This window comes from Puma concolor, chromosome E4 (genome assembly GCF_028749965.1).
Source record: "Puma concolor isolate L17-30 chromosome E4, mPumCon1.1.hap2, whole genome shotgun sequence".
Classification (NCBI taxonomy): domain Eukaryota; kingdom Metazoa; phylum Chordata; class Mammalia; order Carnivora; family Felidae; genus Puma; species Puma concolor.
In genome coordinates, this window is record NC_141683.1 from 6597730 (window position 1) to 6615663 (window position 17934).

At 49.5% G+C, this 17934-nt stretch overlaps 1 protein-coding gene across 5 annotated transcripts in view; it reads left to right on the plus strand.

Moving 5' to 3' along the window:
- The window catches only part of LOC112864763 (carboxyl-terminal PDZ ligand of neuronal nitric oxide synthase protein), a 285246-nt gene that overhangs the window by 65669 nt on the left and 201643 nt on the right, over nt 1-17934 (plus strand). For 3 of the 5 annotated variants that reach the window (XM_086693420.1, XM_086693421.1, XM_086693424.1), the window contains exon 2: nt 12805-12876. The exons of the other annotated variants lie outside the window; for them this stretch is intronic. In XM_086693420.1, coding sequence (XP_086549546.1) covers nt 12805-12876 — 72 coding nt within the window. The remainder of the gene's footprint in view (nt 1-12804; nt 12877-17934) is intronic. 5 annotated transcript variants of the gene reach the window in all.

Consider the following 17934-nt stretch of genomic DNA (forward strand, 5'->3'; position numbering starts at 1 on the left):
TAATGTGGCTATGAGCGTTCATGCACAAGTATTTGTGTGGCCTTACGTCTTCATTTTTTTTTTTTTTTTTTTGGCGGGGGAGGGGGGTGCATACCTAGCAGTGGGATTGCTGGTTCATATGTTAACTCCGTATAACTTCTTGAGAAAGTGGTTGCACTGTTTTGTTTTTTTTTTTTTTAACAGCAATGTATGAAGATCCTAATTTCTCCATCGCCTCATCAATACTCGTTATCATCGGTCTTCCTTTAGCCATCCTAGTGGGTGTGAAGTGTATCTCATTGTAGTTTTGATCTACATTTCCCTGATGACTAATGATGAGGCATTTTTTTCATGTGGTTATTGGCCATTGATCTTTTTGGGAGAAGTGTCTGTTCATATCCTTTGCTCCTTTTTGTTTTTTGTTTTTTTTTTTAAATTTTTTTTTTTCAACGTTTATTTATTTTTGGGACAGAGAGAGACAGAGCATGAACGGGGGAGGGGCAGAGAGAGAGGGAGACACAGAATCGGAAACAGGCTCCAGGCTCCGAGCCATCAGCCCAGAGCCCGACGCGGGGCTCGAACTCACGGACCGCGAGATCGTGACCTGGCTGAAGTCAGACGCCAACCGACTGCGCCATCCAGGCGCCCCTCCTTTTTGTTTTTTAACATTTATTTATTTTTGAGAGAGAGCGTGTGCGCTGGAGGAGCAGAGAGAGGGAGACAAAGGATCTGTAGCGGGCTCTGCGCTGTGAGCACAGAGTGCGACATGGGGCTCGAACACATGAACTGTGAGATCATGACCCGAGCCAAAGTCAAGAGTCGGCCACTCAACCAACTGAGCCACCCAAGCTCCCCTTCTTTGCTCATTGTTTGTGTAGATTGTTTGTCGTTTATTGTTGACTTGTAAGAGTTATATCCTGGATGAAAGTCCCTTATCAGATATGACTTATAAATATTTTTCCCATTGCATGAATTGTCCCTTGACTTTCTTGATATCCTTTGAAGCACAAGTGTTTTATCTACCTACCTACCTACCTACCTACCTATCCATCCATCAGGGTGTGAGTGGGGGAGAGGGGCAGAGGGGGAGAGAGAGAATCCCAAGTAGGCTCCACACTCAGCACAGATTCCAACGTGGGGCTTGATCCCTCAATGCTGGGATCGTGACCTGAGCCAACATCAAGAGTTGGATGCTCAACCGGCTGGGCCACCCAGGCGCCCTGAAGCGGAAGTGTTGTTAATTTTGATTAAGTCCAATTTATTTTCCTCCTGTTTGTGCTTTTGTTTATCCTAAGAAACCATTGCCTGATCTAAGGTCATGAAGATTTACTATGTTCTAAGAATTTTATAGTTTTAACTCTTAGATGTATGATACATTTTGAGTTAATTTTACATAATAACGTGTAGTAGGCGTCCCGAGTTCATTCTTTTGCATGTGGATATTTAGTTGTCCCAGCACCACTGTTGAAAAGACCACTTTTTCTCCAATGAATTGTCTTGGCATGCTTGTCAGCAATCAGTTGGCCATAAATTCAAGGATTTATTTCTGGACTCTCAATTTTACTCCATTGATTTATATGTCTAGCTTTATGCCAGTACCACACTATATTGATGGCTGTAGCTATGTAGTGCTTTTTGAAATTGGGAAGTCTGAGTCCTACGACCTTCTTTTCCAAGATTGTTTTGGCTATTCTGGGTCCCTTGGATTTCCACATGAATTTTAGGATGGACTTGTCAGTTTCTGCAAGAAAGACCAATGGGATTTTGTGATACTGTAATGCAATCAATATGTATTTGGTCTCTAGTTCCTGGCACAGAGTTCCTTAAAAACCCTTAGAATTTCCTGAATGATAAGAGTGAGCGGAACATCTTTTGTTTTTCATAAGAAGCCTCTTTGTACCTTATCTTGAGCTGATGTTAATGAGGTGACTCTTGGTGGGTCCCTAGTAACTTCAGCATGGGGGATGGTTGTGAGAGAGACACCAACCATGTAACTGGAAGGTTGGAACTTTGAACCTTACAGGAAGGCAGAGGGACTGGAGACTGAATTCAGTCTCAGTGACCAGTGACTTATGCCTGTGTGGTGGAACCTCCATAAAAACCCTAAACAGTGGATTTGGAGAGCTTCTAAGTTGGTGAGCACCTTGAGGTGTTGGGTGGCCTTCCTGGAGAGTCTCACTGGAGCTCTGTGTCCCTTCCCTCATACCTGTGTACTTCTTTATCTGGCTGTTCATTTGCATCCTTTATAATAATTTGGTCATAGTAAGTAAAATGTTTCCCTGAGTTCTGTGAGCTGATAAAGGCAAATTATGGAAACTGTGAGGTGATCATGGGAATCCCTGAGTTATGGGTGGTTGGTCAGAAGTATGGGAGGCTTGGGATTTTTGACCAGCCTCTGAAGTGGGGGGGCAGTTTTGTGGAGTTGAGCTCTTAACAGGTCGGGTATGTGCAAACTCTGGGTAGTGAGCGTCAGAATTGAATTAAATTGTAGGATACCCAGTTGGTGTTTGCAGAGAACTGGAGAATTACTTGGTGTGGAAAACCCACACGTTTGATAGTGCAAGTGCCAGTTTATAAACAGGTTATAGATTTTAATGGAGATTGCATTGAATTTGTAGATCAGTTGGGGAGCATTTCTTTTTTTTTTTTTTTTTTTTTTTTAGTTGGGGAGCATTTCTATCTTAAGTCTTCCAATCCATGAACATGAGCAGTCTTCCTGCTGATTTAGGTCTTTTTGAATTTTGCAGTATTGTTTTATAATCTTCAAGGTACATATCTTATGCCTCTTTTGTTAAATTAATTACTAAGTATTTCTTTGGATGCTATTGTAAATGGAGTTTTCCTAATTTCATTTTTAACTCATTCATTGATTTTGACAGTGTGTGTGTATTCCTTGGGATGTTTTATATACAAGATCATGTCATCTATGAATGGAGATAGTTTGGTGGCTGCTTTTCCAACTTGGATGCCTTTTATTACTTTTCTTGCCAAATTGCCTGGCTAGGACTTCCAGATCCGTGTTGAATAGAAGTGATGAGGGCAGACCTCCTTGACATGGTCCTGATCTTAGGGGAAAAACATTCAGCCTTTCACCATTTAGTAGGATAGTAGCTGTGGGTTCATTTGTTGGTTTATCACCCTTTATTAGATGGAAGAAGTTTCCTACCATTCATAGTTGGTTGAGTATTTTCATCATGAAAGGGTGTTGGATTTTATCAAATACCTCTTGTCAATTGCGTTGATCAAATGGTCTTTGATCTTTATTTTATTAAATGGTCTATTAACTGTTCTATGTTCAACCAACCTTACATTCTTGGGATAAATCACACTTGGGCACTGTGTATAATCCATTTTATAAGTTGCTGGGTTTGTATTGCTAGTACTTTTTTGAAGATTGGGGGCAGTTATTGTTAAAGGCAGAAGCATATTTATAGCCTGTTGTTATCATCCTTGCCACTAACAGTGTAGGAAGCACTAAATTCTAAAATCAGCCTCAAGGACTCAGAAGGCATAATAGTCGTCTGGAGCCATTTCTCATTGCTTTAGAGCTTGTACACTAAATGACGTGTATAATGTTTATATATTTTGAATCCTGAAGAAACGCATTGAGTGCTCGTTTACAGAATCTCATTTGTTAGGGCAGAGTATAATGCATTGTAGGGAGGTCCTACTCAAAACAGTCCAACGTAGAGAAGAGTTGGGTATTTTAATGGGGTACCAGCCAGTGATCTGGAAATATTACTTGGTTGTGGGGTTTCATTCGGTGATACTGATAAGGGACTGGTTTAATGATCCTGCACCCCCAGCTCTTGGCGGGGAGGTGCTGTTCCTGGTCACAGCTCATTCAGTCAGGAAGGAAAAGTGGCAGGGTGTTCACCCCAACTGCACCCCCCCCCCCCCCCCCCCCCCCCGTGAGTCTCTGAGCAGTGTGATGGCCATTACTGGTGTGGGCTGGTCCTTGCGGCCCGGGCACACACTCTGCTCCAGGGTTCACCCCTTCCCTCCTCACTCCTGCTTGACCATTGGACTGAATTCTTGACTCCGCCTTCCACTGACCCCATGGCATTTTGGATCACCTTGCTTTGTCCGTTCATTAGTCTGTGAGAATCCAAGAGGCGATTATTGTAAAGCTACAAATTCTGTATCCTCAAGGTCTTGTTGCCCCATAAAGCAGGAACATAATGATACAAGGAATATCCTCTTTATGATTATGTGGTATTTTAGAAGCTCTGGAACTTTTATCTGCATTATCTAATTTGGATTCTAGGACAACCCTGACCTTGAGGCAGTCCAGATACTAGCTGTATTCCAAGGAGGAAACTGAGGCTTGGAGAGGTTAAGTACTTAGGGTTCGGCTGGTAGAGAATGTTGCTGCCCCAAGGCAAATGCCTTTGTTCTTGATGTGAAGAGTTAGGGGACCCCTGGGGGGCTGGGGGGGGTCTTCTCTTTTTCTACAGTTCCATCCCCTAAATCTTTTGATGAATCAGAGAGTGAGTCCTTGTCCTTTTACTGCAGATCTTGGTGCCCTGCCTCTGTCGACTGGTTTGTTTTTGAGCTGACGACCATTCAGGTGCTGGTGCACAGGCCCTCTCATCCACCTCCATCCAAGGTTAATGTAGTGAAGCAGCCCTGAGTGGGGCATCGGCCCGGGTTCGCCCTCATTGCTGCTGTATCAGGCTGGCGGTGTGGGGTAGGGAAGACCCACTTTGGTTCTGATCCCGCCGCTGTGATTCGGTTCTCTCTGAGCCTCCGTTTTGCCCTCTGTAAAATGAAGATTTGGATCAAATGACCTTTGTGGCCACTTAACGCCCAGTCATTGCGGTCTGCCTTCCCTCTGATTTCGTGGTGTTCTTTGTCCATCTCTCCAGCGCTGGTTTACCCGGTTGATGTACAGGTGACGACTTAAGTACCACGTAGCCTTGGTCAGTGTTTTTCTCTTTGCCTGTTTCCCCTTGTCCGCCCCCCCCAGAGGAGAAGTAACCCACTGGGCAAGTAAGCCTCCCAGATGGGCAGGGCAGAAAGTGCCTCCCTGGCCTCTCCCACACGCCTGCCTCTGTGATGCGAGCCAGAGCTCAGGCTTTCATTCGGGAACTGATAGTTGAAAGACCAGAACGTTTTTTTTTTTTTTTTCTGCCTTCCTGCTTTTTCTCTCCCCTTTGCTAGATCTCTCAGATCCTCATAATAAAGAGAAATAATCAGGCCAACCCATCTGAGCTTTTGCTAATGGACTAAAAGAACCCACAGAACCCATGTTCTCCACGGGCGGGTGTGCTGGATGGTTCAGTCCTACCCTCTGTCCCTTGTAGAGAGTCGCATGGCATTAGCATAAAGACGACTCACCACAATTCTTTTGCACCCAGCCCCTTCATGTTGAGCAGGAAGGATTCTGCTGTGATCTCCGGCACATTCATCGGCCCCCGCTGAGCCCCTGATCAATAGTGACACAGTCCCATCAGATGGCCCTCAAATAGTACTTCCTTTTTTGGATGGGCTGGGAGAGAGGGGCAGAAATATAAATGCCTCTTTCCTCTTAGACTACAAATAAATGCAGCTGCATTTCAAGCATCTTGGAAGCTTTTCTGGTGGTGTGAGTGTATAGGGCGAGGAGGGGTGCAGATAACCTGCCCTGAGCTGCTAAATGTCCATACGGGTCCTTCTAAGTCCCCCCGCCCCCACCCGCACACCTCGGCACCTGGAGAACACAGAGAACACAGAACCGGCCTCAGAAAGGGGGAGTGTGCCGCCCCGAGGCCACGTTCTCCTTCCCCTCCCCCAGAGCATCTGGGGGGGGTGGGGGGGAAGGTCATTGGCTGAGTGTGTGCCCTGGAATCTGGGGCCGCTGCTGCCTGCAGTTAATGCTGCTTTGTTCGATGCTAAATGAGGCGAGAACTTTCACCCAGGTCACATTCATAATCCCGCTCAGCAGGACGCTCAGCTGTGCACCAAGGGCAGTTTCTGAGGCTTGGGAGGACCTTTCCCGTTGGAGCGGTGGCGGGAGAGTGGGCTTCTTGGCCCCGTTGCTGCCACTGGGTCTCGGACAGGTGGCCCCCTCATTCATTCCGCAGATGCTCGGGCCTTTGTCTCCCAGGCCCTCTTCCAAGGGCTGGGGATGCGGACGCGGGGAGGGCAAGGTCCCGGGGAAGGCAGAGGGGGACCCCGTGAAGGAGGCACACCTCACACCTGCAGACCATGGGAAGTGCTGGGACAGAAACCAGAGGGTGATGGGAAAAAGGACAACGTAGGTGGGTCGTGATGGGGGACGTGTAGGAGGCGTTGGCAGGATACCCGGCCTCTCTGACTGCTGTTTGGTCACGTCCTCCTAGGACGTGACTCCTAAGGTCCCTTTTGGATTTGACACCCTCTGCCTCTACGACTCTGAGTTTTTAGAAGGTAATCGGGGCAGGATTGGTTAAGGGACTAGTTGAGATGGGCCCCCCACTGGGGATGGCTGGATTCCAGGAGGATATGACACTGCTCGTGCGTGTGTCTGAGGAGAGGACACAGTGTGGCCAGGAGACTGGTGGGGGATACGAGAAGGGGTGGGCAGGGTGGCAGAATAGAAGCCAGGCTGCGTTTGGACCTGGAAGGAGTGAGTTAGCACAGATGCAGGCAGGGGGGTTTGGACCTGCCTTACGCGGGTCCTTTGTCCTTTTCTGGGACAGGAGGGGCTTCCTCCCGAATCCCACATGGTCTTTGCTGTGGGCTGGGGCTCTCCGAGTGGTCTTCAGAGAGAAGAGGAGCGCCGGGAAGGCAGAGTCTAGGGACCTTTACATGGTGCCCCTTTATGGGGGCCCTTGTCCTTTTGCGCCGGGAAAACGTGACCCTGTGGCCTTTGCCCATGGCCTTGCCTGCACTGGTCAGTCAGTAGGGTTTTAACAGCCCTGTGACACAACATTCTGCTATTCTCTTCTGAAGAGTGTTGAATTTTGTTCTTCATGATGGTTAACGTGGCTGGTCTTAAATCCTCAATCTGCCGCTCCTGGGGTGGGCCCCTGCCCCCTTCTCCTGGGCTCCTTGGAATCTGCTTCGCAAGTGTATAGTTTGGACGTCGTCTACGGGCCTGGGTGGGGTTGACACGATTTGGGAGCCCCCTCTACGACCCCCTTCTGCTGGGGATTTCTGCCCCCCACCGTCCGGTTCCTCAGGCTATTGCAACTCTGGTGTCCGGACCCCCCAGGCTGTCTGACTGGGTCTCTGGGCCTGACCTCCAGCTCCCTGGCCCCGTGTTTGCACTTTGTACCACTGGGTGGGAGACAGCACAAACCAAGCGTCACTGAGGGCAGTGGCCTTCTTTCAGGGACGATTCCCTGCTAAGCCCTGCCTGTTCTTGTCCAGTGCCTTCAAAGTTATTTTTATTATTTCAACCAACAGACTTGATGTTTTAGGGTTACAGAAAAATTGGGTGGCAAGGACAGAATTCCCATATACCCCTACTGTTCCCCACCCCCCACCCCCAGCCGTCCCCATACACACATAGCTTCCCCTGTTAGCACCTTGCATCGGGTGGTGCATTTGTTATGACTGAGTCAATATCGATTCGTTATTGTTAACTAGTGTCCCAGTTTATATTACGGTTCACTCTTTGTACATTCTCTGCAAAGTTGTTTTTTTTTTAAATAATCTTTTCCAGACTTCCTATTTATTGCTTGTTGGAGGCCTAGTCCGGTGATATAGTTCCTCCAACATTATCAGAAGCAGAATCATCTGATACATTTTTTTATTTTTATAAATATTTTTGACTCCTATATCTATCTATCTATCTATCTATCTATCTATCTATCTATCTATCTATCTATCTATCGTTCTGTCTGTCTGTCTTTCTGTCTTTCTCCTTTTTTTGCGGGGGGGGGGTTGGTCTCTGGAAACAGTTGACGGAAACCTTGTAAATAAAGGGAGTTCCTGAGGAACGTGATGGCAGAAAGTCTAGCAAGTTCCATGGGTGACTGTTAAGTCTTGCTGCCTTTTAGCCTTGTGATTCATGCACGTCACCGGGAGACATGGTTACGGTGCAGTTTATCAGTGTCTCCAGGAGTTCATCTCTGGGAAGCGGAAGCAAGAAAATGAAAGTGATTTCATGAGGTATTAATCTAGCACGACGTTGAGGTTGTCTAGAAGCTTCAAAAGAAAAAAATACCTGAAGTCCGTCTGATTAACCTCATTTGCAGCTAACTCCTCCTTATCTGGAGGATGAAGCCGCAGATAAATTGGACACAGGTCATTTGTATCTTGAGTACCGCTGCAATTTGAATCTTCCTTCTAGTTTTCTTTTTCTTGTGCTAATGAAAAAGAAGTAGGCCTGGATATTTTAAAACGCCGTTATTCTCCCCTTAAGCTCTGTGGTAGGTGTTCTTCTGAATAGGAGCCCTAGGAGATGCCTCACTGCAGGGATTTCTGGAAGGCGGGCAGAAGTCCAACAGAATGCCAGGTGACTAAAAATCCACCAATGCAAAGGTGGGATGTACTTCATCTTCCTTTTTTTTTTTTTTTAATTTTTCTATTTGGCATCTTTTTTTTTTTTTTTAAGTTTTACTTATTTATTTTGAGGGAAGGGGGAGTGGGGGAGGAGCAGAGGGAAAGGGAGAGAGAGAATCCCAAGCAGGCTCCACGCTGTCAGTGCAGAGCCTGACGCGGGGCTCGAACCCACAAACCGCGAGATCGTGACCTGAGCAGAGATCAAGAGTCGGATGCTTAGCCGGCTGAGCCCCCCGGGCACCCCACGTACTTCATCTCTTGGCAAGCCAGGAATTGCATGTGCTACTCTGAGAGCATCTGGCTTAGGTCCAGTTCAGGTACTGGCACAAAATAGGTAACTCGATAGAATCACCACAGGGACTGTCCAGGGTGGGATGGCTGATGCCTGTGATGTCGGAAGACGGGTCAGGATCCAGAGCTCAGGCCTCTCCCGTCCCTCCTCAGTGTGGTGATTGTCTGTGGGGAGTGCACGGGGGCGGGTGCGAATATGCTCATTATTGGAGGATTCCAGCCAGGTCGGCGCAGTTAACCCGTGAGGAGGGCGTCCCTTATGGAGCCGCGTGTAGATGTTCTGCAAGAGAACTGGGCGGGGGGAATCGCAGGAGTGTTCCGGAGGGGGCTGCCTTCCCTGGCGGTCAGCAGAGGGAAGTAGAGGTGAGCAGAGGTCTGCAGGGCCCGTGGATGTTGGAGGGCTGGAGAGGGAGGGTAGATCGGTGCACAGGGAAGGCCCACGTGTAGAAGCTCTTGGGTGTAGGATGTGTTGTGGGCCTTTGCCAACGACGGAGAGGCCTGTGGTGTGAGAGGGAGCTGTGCCGTGCGGGCCCATGGGCAGTGTAAGCCCCACCGAGGGCTTTGACGGTCACCTTCAGAGTTGGCGGTGCACCCGAGGGTCTTAAGGGAGGAATACGGTCTAGTTTGCATCTGAGAGTGAGCACTGTGATGGCCTTGTGGGGAGTGGTTTGGAGGGGCCCTGGGAACAGCGGAGAAACCCGTGAGGAGCCACTGTGTAGATGGAGGGAAGGGTTTTGGGGGATGAGGTGGTGAGTGTGGGAGGAGAGGGACCCGGCAGGTCCTGGTCGGCCGCGCCGACTGGCTGTGGTGGCCAAGGGAGAAGCTCGCTCGGGGATGACTCCCAGATCTCAGGCTTGAATGACTGGTAGACGTTCTGGAGGCTGTTCGTCAAGATGAAGAAGCCAAGGTGAGCATGGCGTTTGGGGCACGGCGTTTGGGGCACGTTTCCCTTCTGGAAACGAGCCTGTGGCACCCAGAGTCCTGCAAGAGAGGCAGATAAAGGGGATGCCCTTTCTGACCGAGAACCCGTCACTGTGCGTCAGCCTTTGACTGAAGGCAGGGAGTAGACTTTTGCCTGATCCCTGCAGGAGGTGACGGAAGCGAGGATCTTCAAAGGTTGTTAGCTCAGCAGGTGCATGAGGTTCAGGCCTGGGAGCCGACTTCCTGAAGGTGAGTGGGAAGCCTCTCTTCCGTTTACACGGATAGGGGGGCCAACTTGACCGCAGTTGAGCGCAAGTTGAGCGGATGTGAGGACCCGCCTCCAGCAGGGGGGGAGGGACTGGTCTCAGACCGTGTCTTACACTTTCTCCATCTCAAGATATTCAGGTGGACTGAAGTTCGTTGGGGAGGGGGTGATGTTCGTGCCTGAGACGGGTTGTTGCGAGGCCAGACTGGGACATTGTATTCGCTTGGCCGTCGGGTTTTGCCCTGAGGAATGGGCTTTCTGACCTGACCGCTCTCCGGCTTCCTTGGTGTTGCGGTTCTGCTTTTTGCCTCACGTTCTTGGTGTGAATATCTAGGTGTTGCCTAGATGTGGACTTGAACCCTACCTCGCGTGTCCTTTTCATCTCTTTGACCCTAAGGGACATCTGTAGTGGGGAATTTGACCCTGAGCTACACCTCTCGTAGGTTCCCTCCTCCGGACAGATTGTCAGGAGGGCGGATTTGTGACTTCGTGGGACTGGGAAGGAAGGCAGACCAGTGAGTGCGTGCGTGGTGTGAATTGAGTGTCGGAGGCTAGTATGCGCGATGACCACGTGGGTGTGAGCATGCGTGCACCGTACTTGTGTGAAGGTGTGTGGTGTGTGCACGGGTGGTGGCTGATGGAGCGAAGGAGGCAAGTGGGGACCAGTCCCCTCTGGGCATTCGTGTTCACGCGCAGGTGTGGATCTCACCAGGCAGCGTGCCCTCCTGGTGTGGCAGGGATCAGCGTGGGAAGACGGGCCGGGTCTCCGGGCTCACCTGTAACGAGCGGCCTTGCTCGGTCTCGAGGTCCTGGCTGTCACGTGACGGCTGAGGGAACACGAGCCCCTGGAGGTCTGACTGCTTGGAGTTCAGGGAAGGAACCCTCGGGCCCTCAGGGTCTGGGACAGGGAGGGGGAAACTGCCCCTGGCTGGGGGCTCTGCGAAGATGGGTGGTCACAAGCCCGGGCTGCCGCTCTGGGCCGTGGAGGTCACGGACACGTTGCCTGATGCTGTGGGGTCCCAGCAGCGCTCAGAGGGGGGAGAAGCGCCATCCATATTTAAATCTGACCACGCTCTTAGATCTAGGGGGCCTCATTCACCCAAGTGGGTTGCCAGACGCTTTTTCAACAGGTACATGGCTTCCCGCCCGCCGTGGTGGGGCTGTCCGCCTTGGGCCCACAATGCAATGGGCTCACAACTCACCACTGGCTGCTGGGACTGTGCTCCTCAGGGGATTAGCACAAACTGGATCAATCCTAGGGGAAACCTTTGGCAGTTTTTAGCTCTTGGAACCTTGCTTCCGGGGGCTAGCCTTCACTCTAAAATTTCAGAAAGAACCTTCTATTCCTATATAACCACAGGAAACACATTTCTTACAGGGATGACTACCTTCTTCTTTTAATGCCATTTTTGCCCAGGCAGACTTTTAAGTTATTTAGAAGCTGTTGACTTCTAGGATATCCCCCAGGCTATTTTATATAATTTGAATGAAAAAAGGGAAGGCGTACCCCAATATCAGTATGGAATGGGATGGTGTATGTGAAGGAACCAATACATGTGCTTAAAAACGTCCCCCCGCTTTTCTTGTTTCATCCTACTTAGGAATGATCTCAAGATCTTTCTGTACTTTTGGTCCAGCAGTCCTGCTTGTAGAAGCCCCGCCTACAGAGCTCTGGATGAGCTCGGAGGTATATAGATGAGGATGTAATGGAAGCAGTGTTGTTAATAGTGACATATGTAGGGTTGGTGGCCACCACACGTAACGTGACTGACTTGTACGCATTGGCAGAGAAAAACGTCCAAGTTGTGTTTAATGTTAAAAAGTAGGGGCGCCTGGGTGGCTCAGTTGGTTAAGTGTCTGACTCTTGACTTTGGCTCAGGTGACGATCTTACGGTTTTTGAGTTCGAGCCCCGCGTCAGGCTCTGTGCCGATAGCGTGGAGCCTGCTTGGGATCGTCTCCCTCTCTCTCTGCCCCTCCTCTGCTTGCCCCCCCCCCAAAATAAATAAAAATAAAGTTAAAAAAAAAAGTTAAAAAGAAATCAAGTTGCAGGACAGTGCGAAGAGCGAACCTTTTTACGTAAAATAAATTCCTTTGTGTCTACGAATATATGTGCCCATCAGCATATAAAAAGACTATGTCAGACTATCAATGGGCTGGGGGGGGGTTATTTTGCTCAGCATATTTCTACATTATTAGAATAGTATACCGTGAGGAAGTATCCATGTATTAAACATTAACCTGGATGTCATTTTGTGTTTTGAAACGTTTCAGAAGATTAAGTTTTCTTTTTTCTTTTTTAGAAGATTCAAATTTTAAATAAAACATAATTAGCGTGTTCCTGTCCTCCAGTTAGGAACTTAATCAAGTGTGTGAGGTCCCTATAACATCGAGGGCTAACTCAATGAAGTGCCGTTAACTGAATAAAGCACATATTCCTTTTTTTTGAAGGGGGGGGTGGTCTGCTTTAATATAAGCAAAGCATATCTGTGTAAGACGTTTTCTACCTCCTCGCATTTGATCTTTACTGGAATCCCATTTTACAGGTGAGGAAATTGAGACAAAGGCCAAGCGCCTCCCCCCAAAGATAGCGGTTCGGAGATTCATCCCACCCAAGTCTTTCTGATTCAGGAACCTGCTTGAACACCATGCTTGGCCTCATTTCTGATGAGGAGCAGGATGACAAAGGAAGCATTGGTTTCTTGCGTTGATTTTTATAAAGTTAGAAGTAGGCCCCGAATGAGACACCCCTTTGGCTCTTGGTTTCCTCCTCCACAAAATAGGGAGCTTAACTGGATCTCCTTCCCTCCGCTAACATTCTGTGACCGGGGTCCCTTGCTGTCCCTCTTCTCAATGAGTGCTTGCTTCCTCCCCGCAGTACGTCGGAAGCCTGGATGTGCCGAGGCCCAATAGCAGAGTGGAGATCGTGGCGGCCATGCGCCGGATACGGGTGAGTGGCCGGAGGTGGGCTGGGTGGGGTCAACTCGAGCATCTTAGCTGGTGCCCTTTTAGATGTGCTGGGGGTACCAAGGTGGGAGGCTGCGCCCACCGCCAACCGCAGACTCCTCTCCCTCCACTCTCCAGGGAAGCTGTTCTGAGTCGGGTGGTTCATCTGGATTAAAGGCCAAGGATTAAATTGATGTGGTGGCTGGAGGGACACTATCCCCCCCACTCTTCCGCTGCCCCGCTGCTCCTGAAACGGAGATGCAGGTGCCCTTGAGGGTGTGTGGGGTCCGCTGGGGAGTGAGAGAGAATGCTGACGTATCTTTTTAATTCGGATTTTAGGGGAAATGTCTGATAATTAGCTGTTAATTGACTCAAAAACACTAAAAAGGTAAAGCAATTTATTGTGGTATGTAAAAAGGTTGACTTGAATTTTTAAGAACAAATGTGGGATTTCAGCATAATTTCCTCGATCAGTTGCTTTGGGTCCCGAAAGGGTGTGTGTGCGTTCTCTTGTGGCATTTCGGGCACCTTCTAGCAGCGTCTGGAAAACATTCCAGCCCGTTGCTTTCCGACTCTGGTACATAGAGCAGAGACTGAACAAAAACGAAGCTGCCTTCTGATCACCGTGAAGGAATTTGTCTGTGTGCTCTGCATTGACATAGGAGCTACTTGAAATTTTGTACATTTCGAAGGTAGGTTAAGCGATTGGTCAAATGGCATTGCATAACTTTTTGGAGAGAATGGGTGTCGGAGGTGGCTGGATTGGTCATCCAGGATGCAGCCTGTTTTGGGCTCTTTGTTTGCAGAAGCATCTACCACCTAAATGGAAAACGTGTAGCAGATGTTGGGAGCTCCAGTTGGCTGTTCACCAATTTTACTTCCAGCCAATTCCTCTCCCCTGCAGAAACCTCAGGTCGGGGACAGCAGATTTGGGAAGAAAATTAGCATGTTTGTCCCTGTTTATCTGAGCAGTTCGTTAGCCTATTAAAATAACTTTTTCAGGGCGCCTGGGTGGCTCAGTCGGTTAAGCGTCTGGCTCTTCTTGATTTCGGCTCAGGTCATGATCTCACGGTTTGTGAGTTTGAGCCCCGCATTGAGCTTCCAGAACAGAGCCTGCTTGCGATTCTTTCTCTCTCTCTGCCCCTTCCCTGCTGGTGCATGCTCTCTCTCAAAACGTTAAAAACAACAACAACAACAACAAACCACGTTTTCACTGCCTTGATCTTCCCAATTCTTCAGCATTTTTTATTAAGTTGTATTTGTTGAAACTATCAAAAAAACAATGCTGTTTTTCATGGTTGTGGGAATGAGTTGCTTCAAAGCACCTTCATGTGGGTTCATTTGATGTCCACAGCAAGCTGTCGAGGGGGGGGGTCCTGTTACCCTCATTTTTTTTTTTAATTTTTTTTTTCAACGTTTATTTATTTTTGGGACAGAGAGAGACAGAGCATGAACGGGGGAGGGGCAGAGAGAGAGGGAGACACAGAATCGGAAACAGGCTCCAGGCTCCGAGCCATCAGCCCAGAGCCTGACGCGGGGCTCGAACTCCCGGACCGCGAGATCGTGACCTGGCTGAAGTCGGACGCTTAACCGACTGCGCCACCCAGGCGCCCCTCTCATTTTTTTTTAGATTAAATCTCAGAGAGAGAGGGGTCCTGAGGAATCCTGGGGTCTAGGAGAGGGTGGGCATGTGACCTGTGTGTAGTTCTCCCCTCGCTCTCGAGAGATTGTGAGATTCTTCATCCCTGTGGCTTCAGGCTTGGCATAAGTATATTCCCAGGTCTTTCCTCTACTTTCTTCATCTTCCTGTTCAGATAGGAAGCCCAGCCCTGGGGGAGGCGTTCCCTGTGCTGGGATGGCCTGTGCTCTCGCTATGGTTGGCGTTATTGCAGCCTGGGGCTGGCCTATCCTTGGGGTTTCACCGAAAATGCCTCTTTTCTTCATGTCGAACTAAGACATGGGGGACTATGTTGTCGTTAATACCTTTACCATAGTTAGAGTCCTATCTCTGTTAATATTAGCCGTCAATGGAAATAGTTACCGCTCAGCACGAGGTATGTGTGAGGTGCTTCATTAGGCCTTTTAGTCTAGAAATAATGATTCGCGACTACTCTAGGTGAGGCGAGGATACGATCGCATTTTGTAGGTGAGGAAACAGAGTTTGGGGGAGGTAGTTCTAGGTCAAGCTGCTGTCAGTAGGTGGAGCTGGGGCTCACGCCCAGGACGGTGCTGCCGCCTCTGTGACCCTGCTCTCGAATGATCTTTTGGGTGATCGGCCCAGTTGGCGAACCAAGGCTTAGGACGTGGAACTTCCCTGGCGAGGGAGTCCATGGCAGAAACACCACTTTGTGGAAGGAACAGAGCGTACCTCTGCAGAAGGCATAACCTCAAAGCTATGGAGGCCCCGGGGCATCCGGCAGGACTGGCCATGTGTTGGGGGCTGGAGTGGCCCCTGTCTCCTCCGCCCTTGTCACTTGTCCGCCCGTGTGGCCTTGTGCCAGCAAGTCCCTTCCCTGTGACCTGCTTCTAGCGCTTAATGAGCAAGCAGCTCATTAAATCAGAGGGAGAAACACACTGGCCAGAAAGCGGCTTGGTCTGGCTGGCCAGTCGCTTGTTTAGACTGGCCGCCATGACAGCAAGCGCTCTGGGTGTGTGTTTTACCCCGAAACCTCCAATTCACGGCTAGGTCCGGGCTGCTATTTTCTGCTCTCCCTTTCACAAGCTGTTTGCTTGTAATTACAGTTGTCAAGGACTGAGGCATGGGGTTTCTGTGTAAATGACCGTTCCTGACTTTGTTTCTCTGTGGAACGGTGCCAGGCCAGCGCTGGGCAGCAGACTCCGGGGTTTGGGTTGCTGGCTGCTCTTGCAGATCCAGAGACGCAGGCCTCCCAGCTTGGCCGGTGCGGAGTGCTGGTCCTCAGAGTGCTGGTCCTCAGGTTATAGAAGGATGACTGGGTCTTACACCTGGGTGTCTTGCCAAGCCCTTGACCTGCCAGTCTCTCTGATCTCTCCGGAGCTCTGCACGGGACAGGGGATAGGGCATCAGAGAGAAGGGACCGGCCTGAGGGGGGCCAGATGCACCTTCAGAGCTGAGGCCGCAGCAGGTGTATGGACCCCTGTCCCTTCCTCAGTCCCACACTGGAGTGTCGGCTCCCCACTGAGTGTTTGGACTTTGTTGGTGTGACCTGTGTTTTGTTCTTCCCTCTCTCTGCTTCTTCTTTGTCTTGCCATATAGATTTTCTTTTAAAATTTATGTCATGTGTTTTTGGCATCTTTTTTCTTTTGTACTGTGCTTTCGAGATTTTTTAAAACAATGGTTAAAAAACATTAAATGTGACTATTAAAAAAATTGCTTTTAATGTTTATTTTTGGGAGAGAGACAGAGTGGGGGGGGAGGGGCAGAGAGGGAGAGGGAGACGCAGAATCTGAAGCAGGTTCCAGGCTCCGAGCTGTCAGCACAGAGCCCGATGTGGGGCTTCAACCCGTGAACCGTGAGATCGTGAGTTGAGCTGAAGTCGGACGCTTAACCAACGGAGCCACCCAGGCGCCCCGGCAACCACCTGTATACTCTGTTTCTATGATTTCGGCTGCTTGGATACCTCATCAATGGAGTCCTGTTGTATTTGTCATTTCGTGACTGGCTTAGTTCCTGTAGCATAACGTCCCTGAGGTTCCTGTATGCTGTGGCACGTGACGGGATTTCTCTCCTTTATAAGGCTGCGTAGTATTCAATTGTATGTGTGTAATGAACACATTTTCTTTATCCAGTCATCTGTTGACGGACGCTTGGGTTTCTTCCCCCTCTTGGCTGTCGTGAATAGTGCTGCCGTGACCATGGATGTGCAGATATCTCTGAAATGCTGCTTTGAATAATTTTGGGTCTCTACCCAGATGGGCGATTGTTAAATTATGTGGCGATTCTATTTTTAATGTTTTGTATTGTCTTCCATAATGGTTGTACCATTTAAAACTCTCACCAGTGGTACGCGAGGGTTTCAAGATTTTTTTTTTTCCTCCTTAGTAACACATGAAACTTCTTGATGCTGGCCCTTTAAATAGATGGGCTTTCCTTTTCTGGACGGGATCTGTTGGGGGGCAGGGGGGTCTCAGGAAGCAGAGCATGCATTCCCGGTGACTGCTAGGTTGCTTGCTGTCACAGAGTCCTCCTGGCTGAACTGTCCCCATGCCAGGGCATGTGGGTTCCTCATACCGTACTTGTGAGGACTGGGCTTGGGGTTGTGGATGGCAGTAACTTTAATACCTGAGTTTTGAAGCATTTTGGAAACGCAGGTAAATACACCGAGAGACCCTCAGTTACTTCGTGCAAGTCCTTAAAACCGGCAACGTCTTTTCACGGATTTCAGTGCAGCCCTCGCTGCCTTGGGGCGGCCCTCCCCCACCTGATCGTTTTGTTCCTTCCTGTGTTCTAGGGCACCTCTCTTCTGTGGTTTTTGAGTGACTTTCCAATCTGTCAGCATGACAGCCTGTGCTCAGTAGACTTTTGTTGAGTGACTCAGAAAATTAATCTTAGATGATAACCACGTGAGCATAAAGGAGGGGTTGTGCCAAGACGGGGGGGGGGGGTTGGCGGGGGGGCCGGGAAGGAGGAATGCTCTGGACTCCGGTGGGTGGGGAGCCAGGCGGGGCTCCAGCGTGGCACCTGGTGTCGCCTTACCTCCTCACCTTTGGAACGTGTAGTAGCTTCTAGAAGGGAAGCCCCAGGTGGGGAAGGGGAGAGGCATCTTGCTGCGCCTTTGGTGCTGGAGAGGGGACAGACAGCCGTCTCTGTGGCCAGAGACCGAATGTCTGTCTGTTAAAACACCAGGGGACAGATCCCCACAGCCGTGTATCCGCTTGTGACTCCTGGCCCTGAAGTCACTTGTACTGCTTGTATCCAGATGCGTTCAGAGATGCTTGGTCTCCCGCTGAGGGGGCGCCCCTCTGGCTGTGGCTGGATGAAGTCCCGGCCACATGGCAGACAGCTTTCACAGTGGCCCAGCAGGGGACCAGAGTTTTCTGTTTTTGCTTTTTTTTTTTTTTTTTTTTAAATGTTTATTTTTGA